Genomic DNA, 19195 nt, shown 5'->3' with positions numbered 1-19195 from the left:
TTAAGAGTCAACTTGATGCGTTCGTGCTGCCAACTGGTGCGGCCTTGATTCAGTACGTTGACGATCTGTTGGTAGCTGCAGACACTGACCAGATTTGCAAGACTGCTACAGTATCACTGTTACAGCATCTTTGTGACTTGCATCACAAAGTGTCACCTTCTAAACTGCAATATTGTTGTCAAGAAGTAACCTATCTAGGTCACTTATTGTGAAAGGCGGGAAGAAGGTTGACCCCTGAAAGAATTGCAGCAATTGCTCGAATGACTGTGCCAACAACTCAGAGAGATGTGCGTGCCTTTCTAGGTATCACGTCATACTGCAGACAGTGGATTCCAAATTTTTCACTGTTGGCGAAGCCATTGATAGCTCTCACGTGCAAGGATGTTTCGACTCCTTTGCCATGGACGGAAGAATGTCAGAAAAGTTTTTCTGAACTGCGTGATGCGTTGTGTTCGGCTCCTGTGTTAGGTACTCCTGATTACAGTAAGCCATTTACATTATACGTCCACGAGAGGGAAGGTTGTGCGTTGAGTGTTTTGACGCAACAATTTGGTGGTAAGCAGCGTCCGTGTGCATATTTTTCCTCGACCTTAGACCCGGTAGCTAGAGCGTTGCCGAGTTGCTTGAGGGCGACGGCGGCAGCTGCGGCGTCTATTCGACAATCCACAGGTCTGGTCATGGATAATATGCTCATAGTGATGGTTCCGCATGCAGTTGACACTCTCTTGAATCGGACAAAAACTCACCATCTGACGAGTGCAAGGTTGTCTGGGTATGAGCTGACCCTTTTGGCAAGTCATATACAGATCAAGCGTTGTAATGTACTGAATCCGGCGACATTGTTGCCGACTAATATGGAATCAGATGATGTACCACCACATGATTGTTATTTACGAACCGAGGAAGAAACAAAGGGTCGTGTGGACCTGAAAAACACTCCATTGACGGATCCCGATGGTACTTTGTATGTTGATGGTTCCTGTTTTAAATTGCCGAATGGCGATGTGACGACCGCGTATGCTGTAGTGACGTTGAGCACGGTTGTAGAAACTGCGAGATTGATTCAGAATTCAGCGCAAGCGGCAGAGTTGATTGCATTGACAAGAGCATGTGTTTTGTCTAAGGGAAAGCGAGTGAATGTGTTTACCGACAGTCAGTATGCATTCGGTGTTGCGCACAGTTTTGGTCGATTGTGGAGAGAAAGAGGATTTATGACATCGCATGGTACGAAGATCCAACACGGGCAGCTCGTGAATGATCTTTTGGATGCACTTACATTGCCTAAACAGGTGGCGATCGTTAAATCTAGTGCACATCGGAAAGTGACGGATGATGTTGGTCGTGGTAATGCATTTGCGGACGAGATTGCTAAGGAAACGGCTAAGAATCTTGCAACCCGAATGTATGTGACAAGTTCAGCGAGATGGTCGACGGAAACTGATATGTGTGAAGACACTGTTGAGAGTGTGAAAGCAATTCAGAACAAGGCCACTGAAGCTGAAAAGACCAAGTGGAAAGAAAGCACGGGAAAGTTGGATATGCATGGATGTTGGGTTGACTTGTCGGAACGTCAGAGGTGGATGTTACCGGATGCGTATGTATTAGCTGTCGTGACGATGGCTCATGGGTTGTCACATATTAGTGCGAAAGGGATATGCAAGTTCTTGTCCCCTGTATGGAAGAATGATGGTATTTCTAAATGTGCTGAGAGAGTGGTTAGAAATTGTATGGTGTGTTTGATGCATAATCCTGGCAAGGGCACCCCCACTCCACCTGGTCATTTTGCTCCCCCTGTTTGTCCCTTTGAGGTTATCCAACTGGATTTCATCCATATGGAGAGATGCAATAATCTGAAGTATGTTTTAGTTGTGGTTTGTGCGTTCTCCAGATGGATTGAGGCCTATCCTCTTAAGGATAACACTGCCCTGTCCACAGCGAAAGTCCTACTGAAGGAATACTTCCCTCGGTATGGAATGCCACGGATTGTGTGGTCAGATAATGGAAGTGAGTTTGTGGGAAGTGTGATGCAGAGTGTATGTAAGGGCCTTGGAATTCGGCAGAAATTTCATAGCGCTAATCATCCTCAGGCAGCGGGTTTAGTTGAAGGGTACAATGGTACCCTGAAGCTGAAACTTGCAAAGATACAAGCTACGACTGGTCTATCATGGCCTGATGCCTTGCCTCTGGCTCTCCTATCAACCAGAGCGACTGTACACTCTCGAGTAGGGCTCAGCCCATATGAGATTGTGTTCGGCCGCCCTGCGAACATTTGGGGAGTCCCGAGACCTAAGGCCTTTGATAGTCTTGAGTATCCAATGCTAATTGATTATCTTCATGATCTGACTACTAAATTAAGGTTAATTCACCAACAGGTCTTTGAAGCTCTACCGGCACAGACAGAGGGTCCTGGACATCGGCTCCGGCCAGGTGATTGGGTCGTTACCCGAAACTTTGGCCGAAAACGTAACTTGGAGCCGAGATTTGTGGGACCCTTTCAAGTGTTATTGACAACGAGGACTGCAGTTCGGTTGGAAGGCAGAAAGAACTGGGTACACGCTGGCCACACGAAAAAAGTACCAATCCCCTCACCAACAGATGGTTGGGTGAGAACTGGGATTGCGGCAACGGAAACTGAGACCCCTTTATGTTTTGTGCCGTTTAGTGATGCTCAACCTGTAGGAGACAATTCGTCGCTGCCAGACACACCTGTGGAGTCATCAGTCGTAGAGAACTCAAGGTCTGAATCGTCGTCCACTCCACCGAACACTGTTTCACCAGCTGAACACTTGTTTGTAGAGCAGACTCGACCTGGAAGAAATCGATACTTTCTTCATCCACGTAGCAAGGACTAATAAAATTTTGTTTTATATTTTCCTTTACTGGTGCTACGAACATTACGAACAATTACATCCTCTCTTTTTGAGTTTCTTTTTATGTGCTTTTTGCAGCTAAGAGATTTGTATTAAAGCTGAGCGTTTAAGAAAACCTATCATCCGGGTTAACCGTAGGGCCGTGCGGGTACTCCTTTCTGTTTAGCACGTTTCTGACACTAGGTCGGTTACTTTTGTCGACTCCTGGGAACTCCTGGGAATTGATAATCGCTACTCCCAACGAAGTGCGTCAAGTACGTCACGGACGGTTTTTAGAGGATGGCATTCTCTAAGCTGTTGGAAGTAGAAAGGATGTCGGCGCAAAGATCAAAATTACATAAGATTGTACGAACAAAATGTTTTCTGTTTCAGGTATTCCTACTATTTCTGACTGTGTCTATGCTATTGGTGGGCGGAGTGTATTTTGGAATACAGTCGTTATTGCCTTCTGTTTCACCTACTCTTTCTCCTAAACTAAGCTCCATTACCACTGTTTCTCCACATTCTTTTCATCCCCTGCCTCAACATGAACAGGTTAGACGTGCGGAATTCATGAATAACTCCTTCGTTCAACTCCTACATCAGCATCAGTTGGTGATGAATACTACCAACTGTTGGGTGTGTGGGTTAATGCCACATACCATGGATAGGGGTATTCCGTATCTGGTCCTTCCTTATAGCTCCCAAGGGTCAGCTCGAGCATTCCAAACTATGTTCCGTAGTGCACTAGATTCCTACCCCAGTCGAGAGCCACGCTCTGCAAGCTTTGGTCCTGGTCCGTACCACAAACCTTTGGCGATAGCGATTGCTGATTTAGATAGAGATGTTTTTGATGCATCGCTTATTCCAGATGAAGAGGTGCAAGCCTATAAGGATCTGAGTGAGGCTGAGTATAGTACGTCAGTGGGTGATAGACAGCTCAAGAGTTCGTCCCCAATATGGATCGTACCCCACCTCGGTAATTTCTGCTTGAAAGGTTTGGGTCGAAATCCGAGAGCACAACTTGGGAACAGTGCTTGTACTGACACGTATGTCCTACCGATGCTCTCTTCCCCTGTTTTTCTGACTGCTAAGGGTACTTATTTCGTATGTTATGAACGTGCATATACATGGTTACCCCATGATTTCTCGGGTACCTGTTATATTGCGAATCTTTTACCACCGACTTTTTCGGTTGCCTCAGACTATCACAAGACTAGAATTGTGAGAGGCGTTATTAGCAAAGAGGACACTGCCGGTCAAGGAGCAGGAGACTTCTTTAAGGGTTTCTTGCCGTTCTGGGGACCTATGGTTAATAGTAGGAACCTAAGACAGTTGACCCGTGTAGTTGAGTCGACTGCTAACATAACTGCGAGTGCTCTTGGTAATTTAACAGCCGAACTTCAGGCGGATAGACTCATGACGTTGCAGAACCGTATGGTTCTAGACGTTGTTCTTGCAGATAGAGGTGGTGTGTGTAAAGTTATCCATTCGAGCTGTTGCATTTTCATTCCTGACAATGCTCCAACTGTTTACCAAGCCATCTCGAAGTTGCACAAGATCTCCGAGTCCATACACGTGGACGAAGGTAATTGGACACTTCTAGGATGGTTTTGGGGCTTGATATCCACTTGGGGTTGGAAGATTCTGATGATCGTAGGGGTTGTTTTAACGTTTCTATTCACGTGTTGTCTTTGTGTGCAGTGTGGTCCTGCCTTATGTGGCCTTTGTGCTACAACGTGTATAAGACGGCCATCTGTTACCAAGGAGACATTGATGGATAGAATGATGTTCCAGCAGCAGCTGAACGATTTGATGAATATTGAAATCGATTTCGATCTCGACTAGTGCTTGCCTACATGAGGGCCAAAGGAGCGTCTGAGGTTCCGTGCGAGACGGGACGACACTTTGTGGGTGTGTTCGAATATGGACGAGTTTGGTATCTACGAACCGCAAATGACGAGTTTAGTGGGTGTACGCGGTTTCGCTACGCCACCATGTATGGTTCGTCTCATTTTTGGGTTGGTCCATCCGAACCCTCGGGTTCCATTTTAGATGCGGCATCCATCTTGTCTCTTGCCCTCAAGTAGCCAGCGAACGGACCTTGTCCGCTCTGTGACCCTGGGATTCCTAAGCTTACCCTAAGGACACGTGTTTCTTTGAGGGTGACTTTTATGATAGGGGAAATGACACGGCAAAGGCAGATGGCCCTGCTCAAGGCTCATCTTACCGTGCTGGTCTATTGGTTCAGTCGTGCATGCATTGGGCACGAGGTCTTTGATCCTGTGATCAAGTTTCCGTTATTACTCCCAACACTCTTTTCCAATCTGTCGTGCATCCTTGTTCTTTCTTTGCATCTGTTTCTGTCCCTTCTCCTAATGTGTTTACAGTCAGAATGGAATGTGTTTAACTGTGGGGATGATATGCTTTTACAGTTGGGAACCGGCAATGCCGCTGTAATTATGTTCCGGCCTCCTGAAATGTGAACGCGAATCTTTTGAAGTTTATTGTGGGAACTGAGTTGTAACCTTTGTTTGCCATGTTGTGCAATGGCAAAAATGTGTATAAAAGGAGCGATCCACTTTTGCAATTCGAAGCAGTCTCTCAGAACCTACACGTTGTGTACTTCTTGCGATTTCTGTATCCCTGCAGTGAATAAACGCTGATCTTTGACGTCGCTGGAAGTGTCCCGTGTCTCTGTGTTTTGTACGCCAGAACAGGTAACCCACGAAGGTTTCAGGTGTTGTCCCCTGGCACCGCTGGGTCTCAGAATAACCCAGTCCTTCAGCGCGTCGAGCGCGACAGCGGTTAAAGCCGCCAACAAACAACGAGCGGTGCCGATGATTCCTGCCTGTCCAGTTCGCACTCTTGGTCCGGAAGCAACGTTCCAGCCCCGCGTCCTCGGCCTCACCCTCGTCCTTGTATCCAGACTCCCCGGCTCCAGCGGTGCTACCTCGCCGCCACCTCCGACGCGAAGAAGACCGCGGGGAGCCCCCCAAGCCTCAGTGTTCCAGACTCCCGGGAAACACCATCGGCACTCCTCTGCCCAAGGATCACCGGGTCCAGAGTAGTAGCGCGAAAGGTGAAAACCTCGCCGGTGAGCCCCGACGCTGGTAGGCGTCTGAAAAACCTTCCACGTTCCTGTTTCGTTCCTGAAGACACCTCACGCGCTCCTCTGCCCACGGAGTTCCGGGTTCAGAGTGGCAGCGCGGACTGGTGCGCTCCTCTGCCCACGGAGTGTCGGGTCCAGAGTAGAAGCACGAACCAGGGCGCTCCTCGGCCCATGGAGTTCTGGGTTTAGAGTAGCAGCGCCCGCTCCGTTTTCAGCGCTACACAACTGTGAGTACTGTTCTTTCCTTTAGCCTTCAGGGAGGCGATTTTCTTCGTTCTTTGTGAGTGACCCTGATCCGGGACGCACTCTGGGGGCATCAAGCATTGCCGTCTAAGTGCTGGTCTTTGCTCCCAGTAGGCAGCGCCCCTTCGTCCTACCGGACCCATCCCAAGGGTCCGCCCTGGCACTGCGGCTGTAAGCCTGTGCTAGCCTCAACTGAGCTTCACGCCGCCCAGGCCAGAGGACCCTCCGTCTCACGGGTGGGAAGGTAGTAGGTGAGAAGTCACTACGAAACACTACGGAGTGGAGGGGAGGCAACGGGTGGGTCACTACTGACGCGTGTCTTATGGTGTGCTTGTCTCGTTTCAGGTCCCTCTCCCAGCTGCTCCTACCCTTCCTTCCCTCGCCCACCTGTCTCCATAGTCCGTGTGTATTACACGTTCTCCGGACTGGGGACGGATGGGAGGTGGACCCCATTAAGCATCAGCGTCATCCTGAGGAGAGAATTCCCCGGCCATCGTGACAGCACTGGAGAGTAGGTCTGAGTGCATTAGGGCCCTCAGTGCTCATGTGTATGTTTACTGGTTACCTGTTTGCATTACTCATTTCCTTCCACCAAAGGCTAGTGAAAAAAAGAGTTAATTTGCAGTACTTTGTGTTGTTTATCACCGCAGATCATATTGTTTACAGTGCAATATATTGCCAGAATTGTTCCTAGTCATCTGTGTTTCAGGTGCGGTCCAAGGTCCATATACAATATTTTATATATCAATTCTTTATTAGAATACATATAACCAGTAAACATGTACAGAAAACACCACATTTTGGAGCCGCCCAGAAGCAGCTTACCACACCATAATTCATGTGCTAGTTTGAAAATGTCCTCAAAGTATTTGTTACAACGTTTCCCATCACAGTGTCAGCTCACAAGAAGTAGTATGGGAGAAGGCATGGTCAATAGGAAGGGACTAAAGACCCAATATAGTGCCCCCAAATTCTTTCCAGTTGTAAATGTACAGGTGGACAGGGGATGGCACCACTACCGATGCCACCCTACTTCTGCTATATTTTAGGGCTTGTGTTAGTTGAGTGTACTTGCATATTTTAGTTCGTTTAGAGATTATATTCAGGGTGAAGGTCCGAAAAGGACACAATCAAACCATCTGCAAGCAAATTTGCTAAACAATGTATTTTACATCCCTTCCACTCCTTCCAACTGACTTTCTTTTCCCACCTATTCTAGTTGATGCGTTATGCCAGAGAGGGGCTTTCAAATGAAGATACCTCAAGACTGCCGGCTTTGCAGGCCCCCTTGCAGGGGGCCTGCAAACTGGATTAGGTTATCAAGCATCCAGTATTGACCTCATCTAATAGATTACCAACTCCTCTCCTGATCTGCAAACGTGGCATTACAACGTACCCCACATCTGTGTCTCTCAGAACATTTTAATTATATACACAGAATGAGCCAGTTGATGGACTGCCCAGTAGTATTCCATGTGTGGTAATTGTAGTCCTCCCATTTTTGTAGCAGCATGAAGTTTGGAACCTTTCCATTTAGGTCTGTTCCCTCCCCAATTGAACTTCTGAATACTATTACCTATTAGTCTCAGGGTGGCTGTAGGGATTGCTAAAGGTATTCTGAAAACATATTTGAATCTGGGTGTCACAGTCATTTTCATCAGTTGCATCTTCCCGAATAGCGAGAACATGAGATGAGCACACCTTTTAAAGTCCATGTGTGTTTTTGAATTCAATATACCAGCCTATATACCCCCAGAGGTGTGAGTCCCTTGAGGAAGCCCACTCACTCAACGTACATCCACCACCAGAGCATGTACCTCTGCACAAGGTCATCTGGAAGCACTTACCATCAGCCATGTTTCTTTTCATTCCCTGGCTATGGAGATCCCCTACATCTCTGGGCCAGTCACCCAAAGGGAGGACAGAGTGTGGGCACCTGTCATGCTTATTGTAATTGCCAGCACTCAAAATACTGGCATATTGTGTTAGAAAAGTGTTACTGTCAGTGGATGTGTGTTAGATAGAATGGGTGGTAGTGGGGGACCGACTGTACAAGGTAGACTGTTCTATCTTGTGTCAAAGTGAGCTGTGGGAGTTTTGGGATATTGGGAATAAAGTAACAGATTGAATTGACTGTGGTAGTAAGAGGTATTTTTCTCTGAGCACCTAGTTGGGTGAATTGTATCGCTCTAATAGACATCTTCAATTCATTTGACATAACCAGCAGTGCATCTATTCACAAATGTATATTTATCAGTTTGGACAGCAGCATAGATTTTCTCCTTGTAGCAGTGTAGTTTCTTTATCACAGATCACATTTAGCTTTTATTTCTTATTGGTTCCTGCCATCAAAGTTTTCATACGTAGATTCTTGCACATGCTGCCTAAAGGATGACAAAGCAGATGATTCCTCGTCAGTAAATATTATGGCAGACTCATGGTGAACACATTTCATGACTTGCAATTAAGGAATGTTTCAGATCCATATTTGGTACTTTTTGTTCAATTCTAAACACTGTTTCATTAGATGTATTGATATGACTTCTCATAGACAGTACATTTCAGTAGTGTTATTTAACCAGTACATAGTATTCATGAACTTCCTGGATCTTTGGAGTGATTTACATGGAAATAGTACTAGAAGGAAAATAGAAGAACATAGACCAATGTCAGCTTATAGCAAAAAAGAAAACAAAGTTAGGTACTAGCAAGGGAGAAGCCAAAAGATTTTCAGCAATTCAGAAAGTGGTGGCATATTGACTTAAAATGTTTCTTCTGAAGGATAATAAAGTGGATTAAGGCTGGTGTTCTGCCTTTTTTCAAACTTGATCACTTGACTGACAACTTGAACTTTGGACATTGAGAGAAATAGTAATTGGCAGCTAATGCATACAGAGACGAGCAGCAAACACCAAATGCTTCTGAAATATCTAAAGCACTCTATACTGGATTTTCACAGGTTTCTCTATATCCTCATTAGGATGATTGATTAAAAAAAATATATATTTATTGCTCAATTTTTTACTCCACACATACTGGCAAAAATATTCTCGGCTCCACCAGAAAGCTAATGCCTCCTTTTCAATCTGGTAATATTTTCCCTCAGCACCCCATAAAGGCTTTGAAGCGAAAGCAGCCATTTCTAACCTTCCATCTCATTCTTGGAGCACTTCAGCTCTTACTCCTATATTGCTGGCATCGGTCCTGATTCCCGACCTGCTCTTTGTACCAAACAATTCTAATGCTGTTGCTGTCTTATACTTTAGTTTTCTAAGTTCACACTCATAATCATCATGCCATAGAAACCTTGAGTCTTTCTTCCGACAGCTTAGGAAAGTCATAGTTTTGTGAGCAAATTTAGGACCATACTTTAGGAACGTACTCTGCAAACCCAAGAGATGATCACAACCAGTCTAAGTCTTTGGGATTAAATGCCTCATCTGTTGCTTTTCCCAAAGAATTTAGAGATACGTCATCCTCACTGATACTATACCCTACAGACTGTTTGCCTTGTAAAGCTATTTTACTTTAGTGACAGTGAAGCCATTCTACTCCAGTGTGGAAAACGTTTAAAAAAATTACAACATCATGCTTTCCCTTGACAAGCCCCAAAAAATGTTTGGGCACTAAAACCACTTGAGATTTTCAATATTTCCAAAATTCCAGTCCCTTAATATTTGGAATATGGTTAACATATGCCACCTTCAATACTTTCAAACACAGATTCCTCACCTTTAGAATATCCACCAGACTAGATCCGGAAGACTTTTCAGCATAGCTCCTTCAAGTAAGTAGGTGGCGTTGTGTGGTTCTGTGTCAAATCTGCTTATTTCTAAGAGATGGCTGGAGTAGTGTATAAGTGACAAACAAGCATGCCAACATCAGTCTATTTCTCTCAAAGCCTTTGTATATGGATCTGTTGCTAGTACCTACTTTTTCTTGTCAACAAGCCTTTTTCTCTTCCAATTGTTTTACCAGTGTGCTACAGAACAGCTCCCTCCTAAAACTATGGGTTTTAAGCCTCGTATAAAAAGTTGCAAACAGATGTCTGTGACAGATTCTCACATGGTGTGTTTCTGGTGTTTGTGGTCCAGCAATGACTGCAATTTGTGTGAGTAATATGCCCAAGTGAAGGTGATCTGGGACAGCAAAGCCAAGTTGTAAATTGCTGAATAAGATAGGAAGTCGAGTAAGGGCGCTCCTGTTCAAAGAAACAGATCTCTTCCCTTTCTCAGGGCTGGTCCTGCGACAGGGTGTTGTCACGTTCCTAGTCTTCTGGTAAGTCAAAATAAATAACAAAGCACAAGAATTCCAAGAGGGCCCCCTCCCAGCTTCTCCACTCTCTGTCTGAGAAATCACAAAGCTGTGAAGGTGCCCTGTTGTCTCACTCATAGTCCTCTACTGAGGAGCATATTCCACAGCATATTCCAATGCACTCTGTATTCCGAGGTCCTTTGACAATACCACAACAGAATGAGGCATTTAAGGAGGCCACTGTCCACATTATCATTACCCTGCTGGCTCCCTCTATCATGCCTTCGTGCCCAGAGGTGTATGAATGTCTCCAGTCGGGCAACTGCAGGTGGGTCAGCCCTGGGCACCATCTGTGCCTCCTGAACCCACTGCCGGTTCTACTCAGAACCAGAGCAAACTTCTCACCTGGCACTATTCACATTGGTCCCTGTTGCATTGACTCTGGCACTGATGCCACTGACCCCTGAGGATGCCAATACTTTTATCCTAACTGACCCCGAACTGAATCCACTTAATCCAGGGACATTTCCCAGAGCTGTCCTAATGCGATCTATTCCTTTCAAGGAAGGAAACTTCTGACAACTGCCAGAGGTAATGGTCACCACTTCATACCAAGCCTGAAGTCCATATGAACATTCTCAATTCTAAATTCTAACTCGGATACAGCATCCTGATTTCATACTGACTGACTGACTGACTGAAATATTTGTAGAGCGCACGAATGCCGCGGCGTCTTGGCGCTGAAGATATAGAACGGAGGGGAAGGCGGGAGGCAGATCGATCTAGGTAAAAAGCCAGGTCTTTAGGTCTTTCCTGAAGCTGGTTTTACATTTTTGTGCACGAAGTGCTGGGGGTAGCAGGTTCCAAATTTTAGCTGCCTGGTAGGAAAAGGACTTTCCCCCCCAACGGGCTCTGTTTATTATGGGTTGGCACACTAGGTCGTGGGAGGCTGACCTCAGTGTGCGTGAGGGAGGATATCGTGGTAGTAGATTTTTGAGGTCGTCAGGTCCCTTGCCATGTACCGATGTATGTACCAGGCAAAGAGCTTTGAACTGAATGCGGCATCTGACCGGGAGCCAGTGCAGCTCCCGGATGGCTTTGGACGTAGGGTGATGTCTGGGGAGGTTCAATAAGGCTCTGGCCGCCGCATTCTGAATTGCCTGTAGTTTAGACAGTTGTTTTTCTCCTACTCCTAAATAGAGGGAGTTACAATAGTCTATTCGGGACATTACAAGGGCTCCCATCACCGTCTTCCTTAACATGTCCGGGATGTAGGGTAGGATTTTCCTAAGTATCTTGATGTTATGGAAACAGGCGGAAGTTACCTGATTCACCTGGGCTTTGCAAGAGAGTTCTTTGTCTAACAAGAAGCCAAGGTTTATGACCTTGTCTACGGGGAGAGGGCAGGCTCCTGCTTCAGGGGGCCACCATAGTTCATTCCAGATGGAAGGTTTATGACCGAACTCGATGACTTCAGTTTTATCTGTGTTCAGTCTGAGAAAGTTACTACTCATCCAGTTCCTAATCTGAGTGAGGCAGCTCCTAAAACACTCCGCCGTGGCATCAATAGCTTGTGAGATGGACACAATAATTTGTGTGTCGTCGGCGTAAGACACCAGTTGTAGGCCATGGGATCTAATCAGGGCAGCCAGGGGGGTGACGTATAGATTGAAAAGTGTCGGTGACAGAGCCGAGCCTTGTGGGACTCCACCTGGAAGGAGAATTCAACAGATTGTAGTCCGTTCCAGATCACTTGGTTAGTGCGGGTAGTAAGAAAAGAGGTGATAAGGGCCAGGGCAGGACCGGTGAAGCCTAGGGAAGTAAGTCTTGTTAATAGGACGGAGTGATTTACGGTATCGAAGGCCGCTGTAAGATCTAACAGTATCAGGGCCGATCTCCCGCCTTCGTCCATGGTTTTACAAATTTTTTCGGTAGCCATGATAAGGGCTGATTCAGTGGAGTGTAGGGGTCTGAAGCCGTGTTGTGATGAATCAAGTAGCTTCTTTTCCTCCATATGCCGCATTATTTCCTGGTTCATGGCTTTTTCTAAGATTTTTGCGGGTAGCGGCAGACAGGAAATGGGACGATAGTGTTTGGGCTCAGAGGGGTCAAGGGTGTCCTTTTTAAGAATGGGTCTGATGCAGGCCATTTTCCAATTTTTTGGGAATTCTCCTTGAGAGATTATTTTATTGAGCAGGGGGGTCAAGATATTAGCGATGGTCTCAGGGATTAGATGCAGTACATAGGGGGGGCAGGGGTCCAGCGGAGAACCAGATTTCATCTGGGTGATAAGATCGTGCACTTGTTGCTTCTCGAGTGCGGAGAAGCTGGAGAAATAGGGAGGGGTTATAGTGATATGTTCAGTTTCGTTCATGGTATGGTGGATACCATGGTACGAAGATCATCGTATACTGTTTGCACTTTCTTTTGAAAGAAAGTGGCCATTCCATCGACAAAACATTGATCAGGGCTAAAGACAGTGTCTCGAGGAGTTTTAGTTAAGTGGGCAACGGTTTTAAAAAGTTCCCTGGAGGAGTTTGCGGAGTTTAGAATTTTTTCTATAAAGTAGGCAGATTTTGCTTGAACTATTGTGTTTTTATACTCCTGTAGAGTTTTTAGATATTCCAATTTTTTTCCGTGGCTGTAGTCAGAGCGCCAGATCCGCTCTATGCGTCGGCACTTAATCTTAGCTGCTTTCACCTCGGCTGTGTACCATTGAGCGGTAACAAGCCGTCTCCTGGATTTCTTTGGTTCAGTTGGAACCAATTTATTGATAGCCTCGGTGATCTATTTATTGAAATTGAGGGCCCAATCCTCGCTTTTACCACATTCAAAGTCGGGCTGATTTCTATGCAGTGTCTCAGCGAGTAGATTGGATTCGAGTTTTTTCCAGGGGCGGGTTTTTTCAGGAGGTAGGTAGCTTCTGCGCTGAGTTGTCGGATTTTTTATTTGTAGGTTAAAAAAGATGGCATTATGGTCCCACCAAGGTACCGGGGCGATAGAACTAATTGCAATGGAGTTACTGTTGGAAAAGATCCCATCAAGGGTATGCCCTGCCGAGTGAGTAGGTTTGTCAATCAGCTGCTTCATATCGAAGCTAAGGAGATTGTCAAGAAGGGTAGCTGAGTCGGGGTCGTTATTTAGTTCTAAGTGATAATTAAAATCACCTAGAATAGTGTAGGTGACTGCGTCAAACGTTGTTTCTAAAAAAGTGAGTAAAGCCTTGGTGAAGGGACTTCTAGGGCCAGGGGGACGATACACTAATAGTCCCTCGAAGATCAAATGGTTGTTCTCTTTGATCTTAAAGGTCATAGCTTCAGCCTCTAAGTCTGGTTGAGGGCAGGCAATTATTTTAAGATGTGATCTATAAATTATCCCAATACCTCCACCTATGAAGCCTGTACGGTTCATGCCTTCGACAGAGTAACCTGCGGGCGTAGCGATGTTCCAGTCAGGGCCAGAGGCGGAAGATGCCCAGGTTTCTGTGAGCATGAGATCAGCGCTGTGGTCGATAAGTAAAGCTTCAATCTCATGTTTATGCTTCGGCATAGATCTTACATTAAGTAGTAAACATTTGAGAGATCTATTCCCATGTGGCACTGTATGAAAACGGTTATCTGGGACGGTAGCCTGTAGTTGGTTAGTTGAGGCAGGCTGCGCCTTTTTATCTGAAGGTAAGTTGGCCAAGTTAGGTGTGACAGTCAGAGGGATAATTGGCACATGAGAGCCGCAGGAGGGACAAGTGGGGGTAACATCGGTTTCCCCAAAATCAGTTTTAGTCGGGTGTTTGCAGCAGCGGCGGTCAAAGCTACATAGCTCAGATTTAGAGTATCGAAGGCCAGCAAAACAGACAGGGTTTTTGGCACTAGGCGCGGGTCCGGCGCGGACGGGCGCAGACGGGCTTGCCTTAGGCGCGCCTTCGGCGCGCAATCGGCGCGCCCGCTGCGCTCGTCCGCTGCGCGTCCGGTGAGTGCACATGTCTTATAGGGAGGTAAGGCGTAGGTGGGGGGCGTGGCCGACCGTAGTGGGCGTGGCCTAGGGAGTCACCGTCAGTGTCGTCACAGCGGAGTTGGTGAGTCCCGGTAGCGAGAACACCGCTAGGCGGGAAACAAATTTAAAAAACAATTGCAGATTCAAAATGCCCAAGGGAGCAAAGCAGTTAGAAATACTACAGAGTACACAATATTAAAATAAAGTTGTCGAACGATCTATCTCCCGGCTGCGCCTCAGGAGAGTTATATCTTTACCGTCGCGCTGGTAGTCAGCACTTAAGTAGGCGTAGGTGGGGGGCTTTGCCGACCGTAGTGGGCGTGGCCTAGGGAGTCCCCGTCAGTGTCGTCACAGCGGAGTTGGTGAGTCCCGGTAGCGAGAACACCGCTAGGCGGGAAACAAATTTAAAAAACAATTGCAGATTCAAAATGCCCAAGGGAGCAAAGCAGTTAGAAATACTACAGAGTACACAATATTAAAATAAAGTTGTCGAACGATCTATCTCCCGGCTGCGCCTCAGGAGAGCTATATCTTTACCGTCGCGCTGGTAGTCAGCACTTAAGTAGGCGTAGGTGGGGGGCGTGGCCGACCGTAGTGGGCGTGGCCTAGGGAGTCCCCGTCAGTGTCATCACAGCGGAGTTGGTGGGTACCGGTAGCGAGAACACCGCTAGGCGGGAAACAAATTTAAAAAACAATTGCAGATTCAAAATGCCCAAGGGAGCAAAGCAGTTAGAAATACTACAGAGTACACAATATTAAAATAAAGTTGTGGAACGATCTATCTCCCGGCTGCGCCTCAGGAGAGCTATATCTATATCTCATTTGTGGCATGCTTTATTTTGTTTTTCTACAAGCTTGGGGTGAGCCTAATATTGCTGTAATTGGTATTCTTTGCACAGTTATGCATCAGCCCTGCCATCGTCCTTCTAAGGGATTTAATCCTCTCTGACAATCTATTTCTAAAGCTAAAATTTAATTCAGGGGAAGAGGTACCTAAAATGGCATGAGAATAACTCCTGAGGTCGACTTCCTTCCAATAATATAATTTAGCCCTCTTGACTATGGCAGTTTTGTTACTGTCCTCCTCTCCCCTTCCCACCTGTCAAGGGAGAAGGTTTTCATCTGAGAAGGTACTGCTGGTGTATGCCTGTATATTTGACATCATGAAGGCTGCATAGAAAGCCTGGTGTCTGGTGTGCTTCGTGGACTGCCAGGTCTCTAGTCTGGTAATGCTGCTGCTGTCTGTTTTGCATATCCCTCCATACGTCTTTATCTGCCAGTTGTGGTGGTGTCCCATCACTGAATGTCTTGCAGGTCTTGAATATGATTCAGATGGGACCCAAGAGTTTCTTGTCACACTTCCAAAGTCCTATGATGAGGCGTTTCAGGTTAGTCATATGGGCTTCTGAAACAGGACTACTTCTTAGCCAGCCGTTCATTGTCTTGAAAGAATGACTTTACTTTGCGGGTTGGTACAATTGATGTCCGAGTGTTAAGCCTGTGTGTGATGTGCATCCTGAAATTGGGGCTGTTGACAAGTATTTTCATGAAGCAATCCAGGTTAAACATTCCTGGATCTGGTGTCATGTGCTGAGTAGCAGAAGGCATTTGAAACCAATACACCTCACACCAATCCTGGGATCAACCACCCTCTGGACTGACCAATAAAGGGGAAAAGGAGAAAGGAAGGAACAAACAGAGGATGTGGCTGAATTTGCCTCATGCAGCTGGAAACATAGGTAAGATACTAAACTACAGAACCTCCCCTTCAGGAAGGATACAGAAAACGAGTACCTAGGAAACAGTAGGTATAATGAGACCTGCCCCAGACCTGAACCAGTGCCAAGAGGTGTGTGGATCTATCCACCAAGATTGGAAGGTAGGTAACAGGATATGAGGGAATGCCCAAACAGAGAAGAACTTACAAAGAAGTTGCTGAGGGGGAATAAAAATGGAAACTAAATAACAAACGTGAGAGACACCGATAAAAGTCATACACCACTAGAGCGAGAGAGGTAAGTCAGTAGCCTAGAAGTGAGCTAGATCCTTATGCTGACACTGCTGTACCTGCCATGGAAGCATTACACACTAGAAGTGTTGAGATCTAATGTGGTTGTTTCGAAAGGGAAAAGTCTGGAGTGACCTGGAAGTCCCTTATGTCTCACTGGCCTCTTCTGCTCATTGGTGCCAGTAATCTCCACTGTCCTGTGTGCTATAATCTCCATCTCTTCTGCTGGTGGACCCTTGACCTCTTCTTTAGGCATGAGCTATTGCCTTGTATGTTATATAGCCCATTGCTTTCCCTTTCCATTTTTAGGGACCAGCCACTACCCCTACTCAAAGAATTACCTCTCCTGACAGCTTTGAGTTTAGACTTATGAGAATGCTATCTGTGAAAAGTCTTAACCAAACGAGGAGCATGTACGAAGCCATATGGTTCCCACTGCAAATCAGAGGCATTGTAACCTTTCAAAGTCACCAACTAATGCAGTTGACCTTGACTAATGCAAGAATCAAGGATAGCCTCTACTGAGATAGAAGCAGAAGGATGTAACTCAGTGGAACCATGTGCTTGTTTTATGTTGGACACATGAAATACTGGGAGCACCTCCCAGTGATAAGGTAAACACAGATCGACTGATACTCGACCCACAGATCTAGGACTGAACATAAGGTGGGAACTGTGAATTATGAGGTGAAATGTAGATAATTACATAAATGTCCTGCGCCTTGTAACACGGACTAGAAAATCTGTACATGTCTGCAAATATTTTTGTAAGCAGCTTTACCTATTTGGGTACTGATTAATGTAGAACAATCGACTTGCAGAAAACTCTGTAACAAGGACTTGACAGCAGGTACTGAGGAGGGTGCAAAACTGAAAAGCAACATGCTGTGATGTTAGCCATGGATAGAAAAAAGGGTGAATATCTAAGGACGTCATATAATGAGTTGTTATATGAAAATCCTGCGCTACCAATCCAATTGAACCATTCTTGTGGAGGCCACATAGAAAATAGTGAAGGTGTCAATGCCTGACTCAGTTCCTCGGTCTGCCAATTGGTCTGGAGGTGATAGCTTGTTGAGGTGAAATAAATGTTTCTGAGTTGTTTTAACATAACTTTCCAGAAACAGATAACAAACTCTGACTCCCTGTTGGTGATTGAATTTAAGGGATGCTATACAATTAAATAACATTTAGAATAAAAGATGCCAGTACTAGCGCTGCGGGTAGTTTTCTCAAGGAAAGAAACGGGATCCATTTGTAAAGTAATCCACAACCTCTAGCAGTGTGGTATAACCTTGTGACTAAGGGAGCTCACCAATAAAAATCAAAGACACCGGGAAACAGGACTGAGCAGGAATGGCTAATGGTGAGACGTCCCAAAGGTGTGGTCCTTGTGGATTTAGCCTGAGCACATATTGTACACTTTTGAATGTAATTTTGAACAGTGGTTTTCATGTGAGGTCAATCAACGGGCTTCTTGACACCCTCATGCCTTGCCATTGGCACTTGCACCCCTTCATTACGAATTAATATTTTATTTTGATTCAACAGACTCTCATTAATATTATGTCTGTAGAAATTTGCAAATCCAAGAAATTGTTGGATTTCTTTTACTGATGTGAAAGTATTTTTTACTATGATTAACGTATCTTCTGGCGTACATAAACCATGCCAAGAAGTGGCAAATTACAATAATGTCGCTATGTCTGATTCAAACACATTTCTCCAGAGCCACGTATGAGGAGTTGAATTGGTGGCACTCCAGCACTTCCCTCATATGTCTCCTGTGGTCCTCTATGGTATGAGAAAATGCCATAATACCATCCAGCAGCTTTTGCAAAATGTCCTTTACTAAGTGCAGGAATGTCACAAGTGAGTTAGACAATCTGAAGGGATTCAAAATGACCATACAGGGTATTGAACAGCATATTTATTTAATTGCTCTCTCTGATGCATACAAGAAAGTATTCTCCGATTAGATCTAATTTTGGCAGTATGTGATTTCAGAGAAAAAACAATTCCATGGAATACTGTTACTGAGTAATCCTTTCTACTAAACTGATTAAAGGAAATGTTCAAAATGAATGGCATTTACCATTTCATAGAAACCAATTAATAGAATGTCTTTTTGTTTAGAATTGACTATTGCATTCATTTTTTGAAGGTGTAAATATGATGCAGATCTTACTTTCTAAAACCGTTTTTTCAGAGGTTTTTATTTCAGTGCTTTACTTCAAGGGGCCTTATTTCAGCTTTCTATCTTTCACATTGGCAATTTCTTCAGATGCTTTCAATTTGCTGATCCCTCACCACCTCTGACCCCTCACAACCCATGAACGACAACAATCCCCGACGCCTAAATACCCCTTATACCAGCTAAACTACATCAATCCATGTATTCTCTAAAGCCTTTTCTATCCCTAAACTCCACCCATTTCAGAACCATAAAAACCCCTCACTACCCATAGTCTCCACCCATTCCTGAACTCTAAAATCCCTTTCCATGCTTAAACCCCACCCATACCTGGCACTTTAAAGCCCCTCACCACAACCAAACTTCAGTCATCCCCAAACCCTAAAAATCCTCACTGTACTTAAACACCACCGATCCATGACCCCTAAAAACCCCATCCCACCCCTACACTCTACTAATCCCTCAACCATAAAAACCCATTTCTACAGTTAAATTTCACCCGTTCCTACATCCTTAAAACCCCTCAACACCTTAAACACCCAATC

General features: G+C 45.4%; 1 protein-coding gene across 1 annotated transcript in view; it reads right to left on the bottom strand.

The window, feature by feature from the left end:
- Positions 1-6981: 6981 nt before the first annotated feature.
- The window catches only part of SIGLEC15 (sialic acid binding Ig like lectin 15), a 187543-nt gene continuing 175329 nt past the window's right edge, over positions 6982-19195 (bottom strand). Inside the window, exon 5 of the mRNA XM_085640695.1 lies at positions 6982-8588. Within this exon, the coding sequence (XP_085496821.1) occupies positions 8537-8588 (52 nt within the window). The 3' untranslated portion in view covers positions 6982-8536. The remainder of the gene's footprint in view (positions 8589-19195) is intronic.

Source organism: Triturus cristatus, chromosome 2_1 (assembly GCF_964204655.1).
Source record: "Triturus cristatus chromosome 2_1, aTriCri1.1, whole genome shotgun sequence".
NCBI lineage: Eukaryota > Metazoa > Chordata > Amphibia > Caudata > Salamandridae > Triturus > Triturus cristatus.
This window is presented reverse-complemented; position numbering and strand designations above follow the sequence as displayed.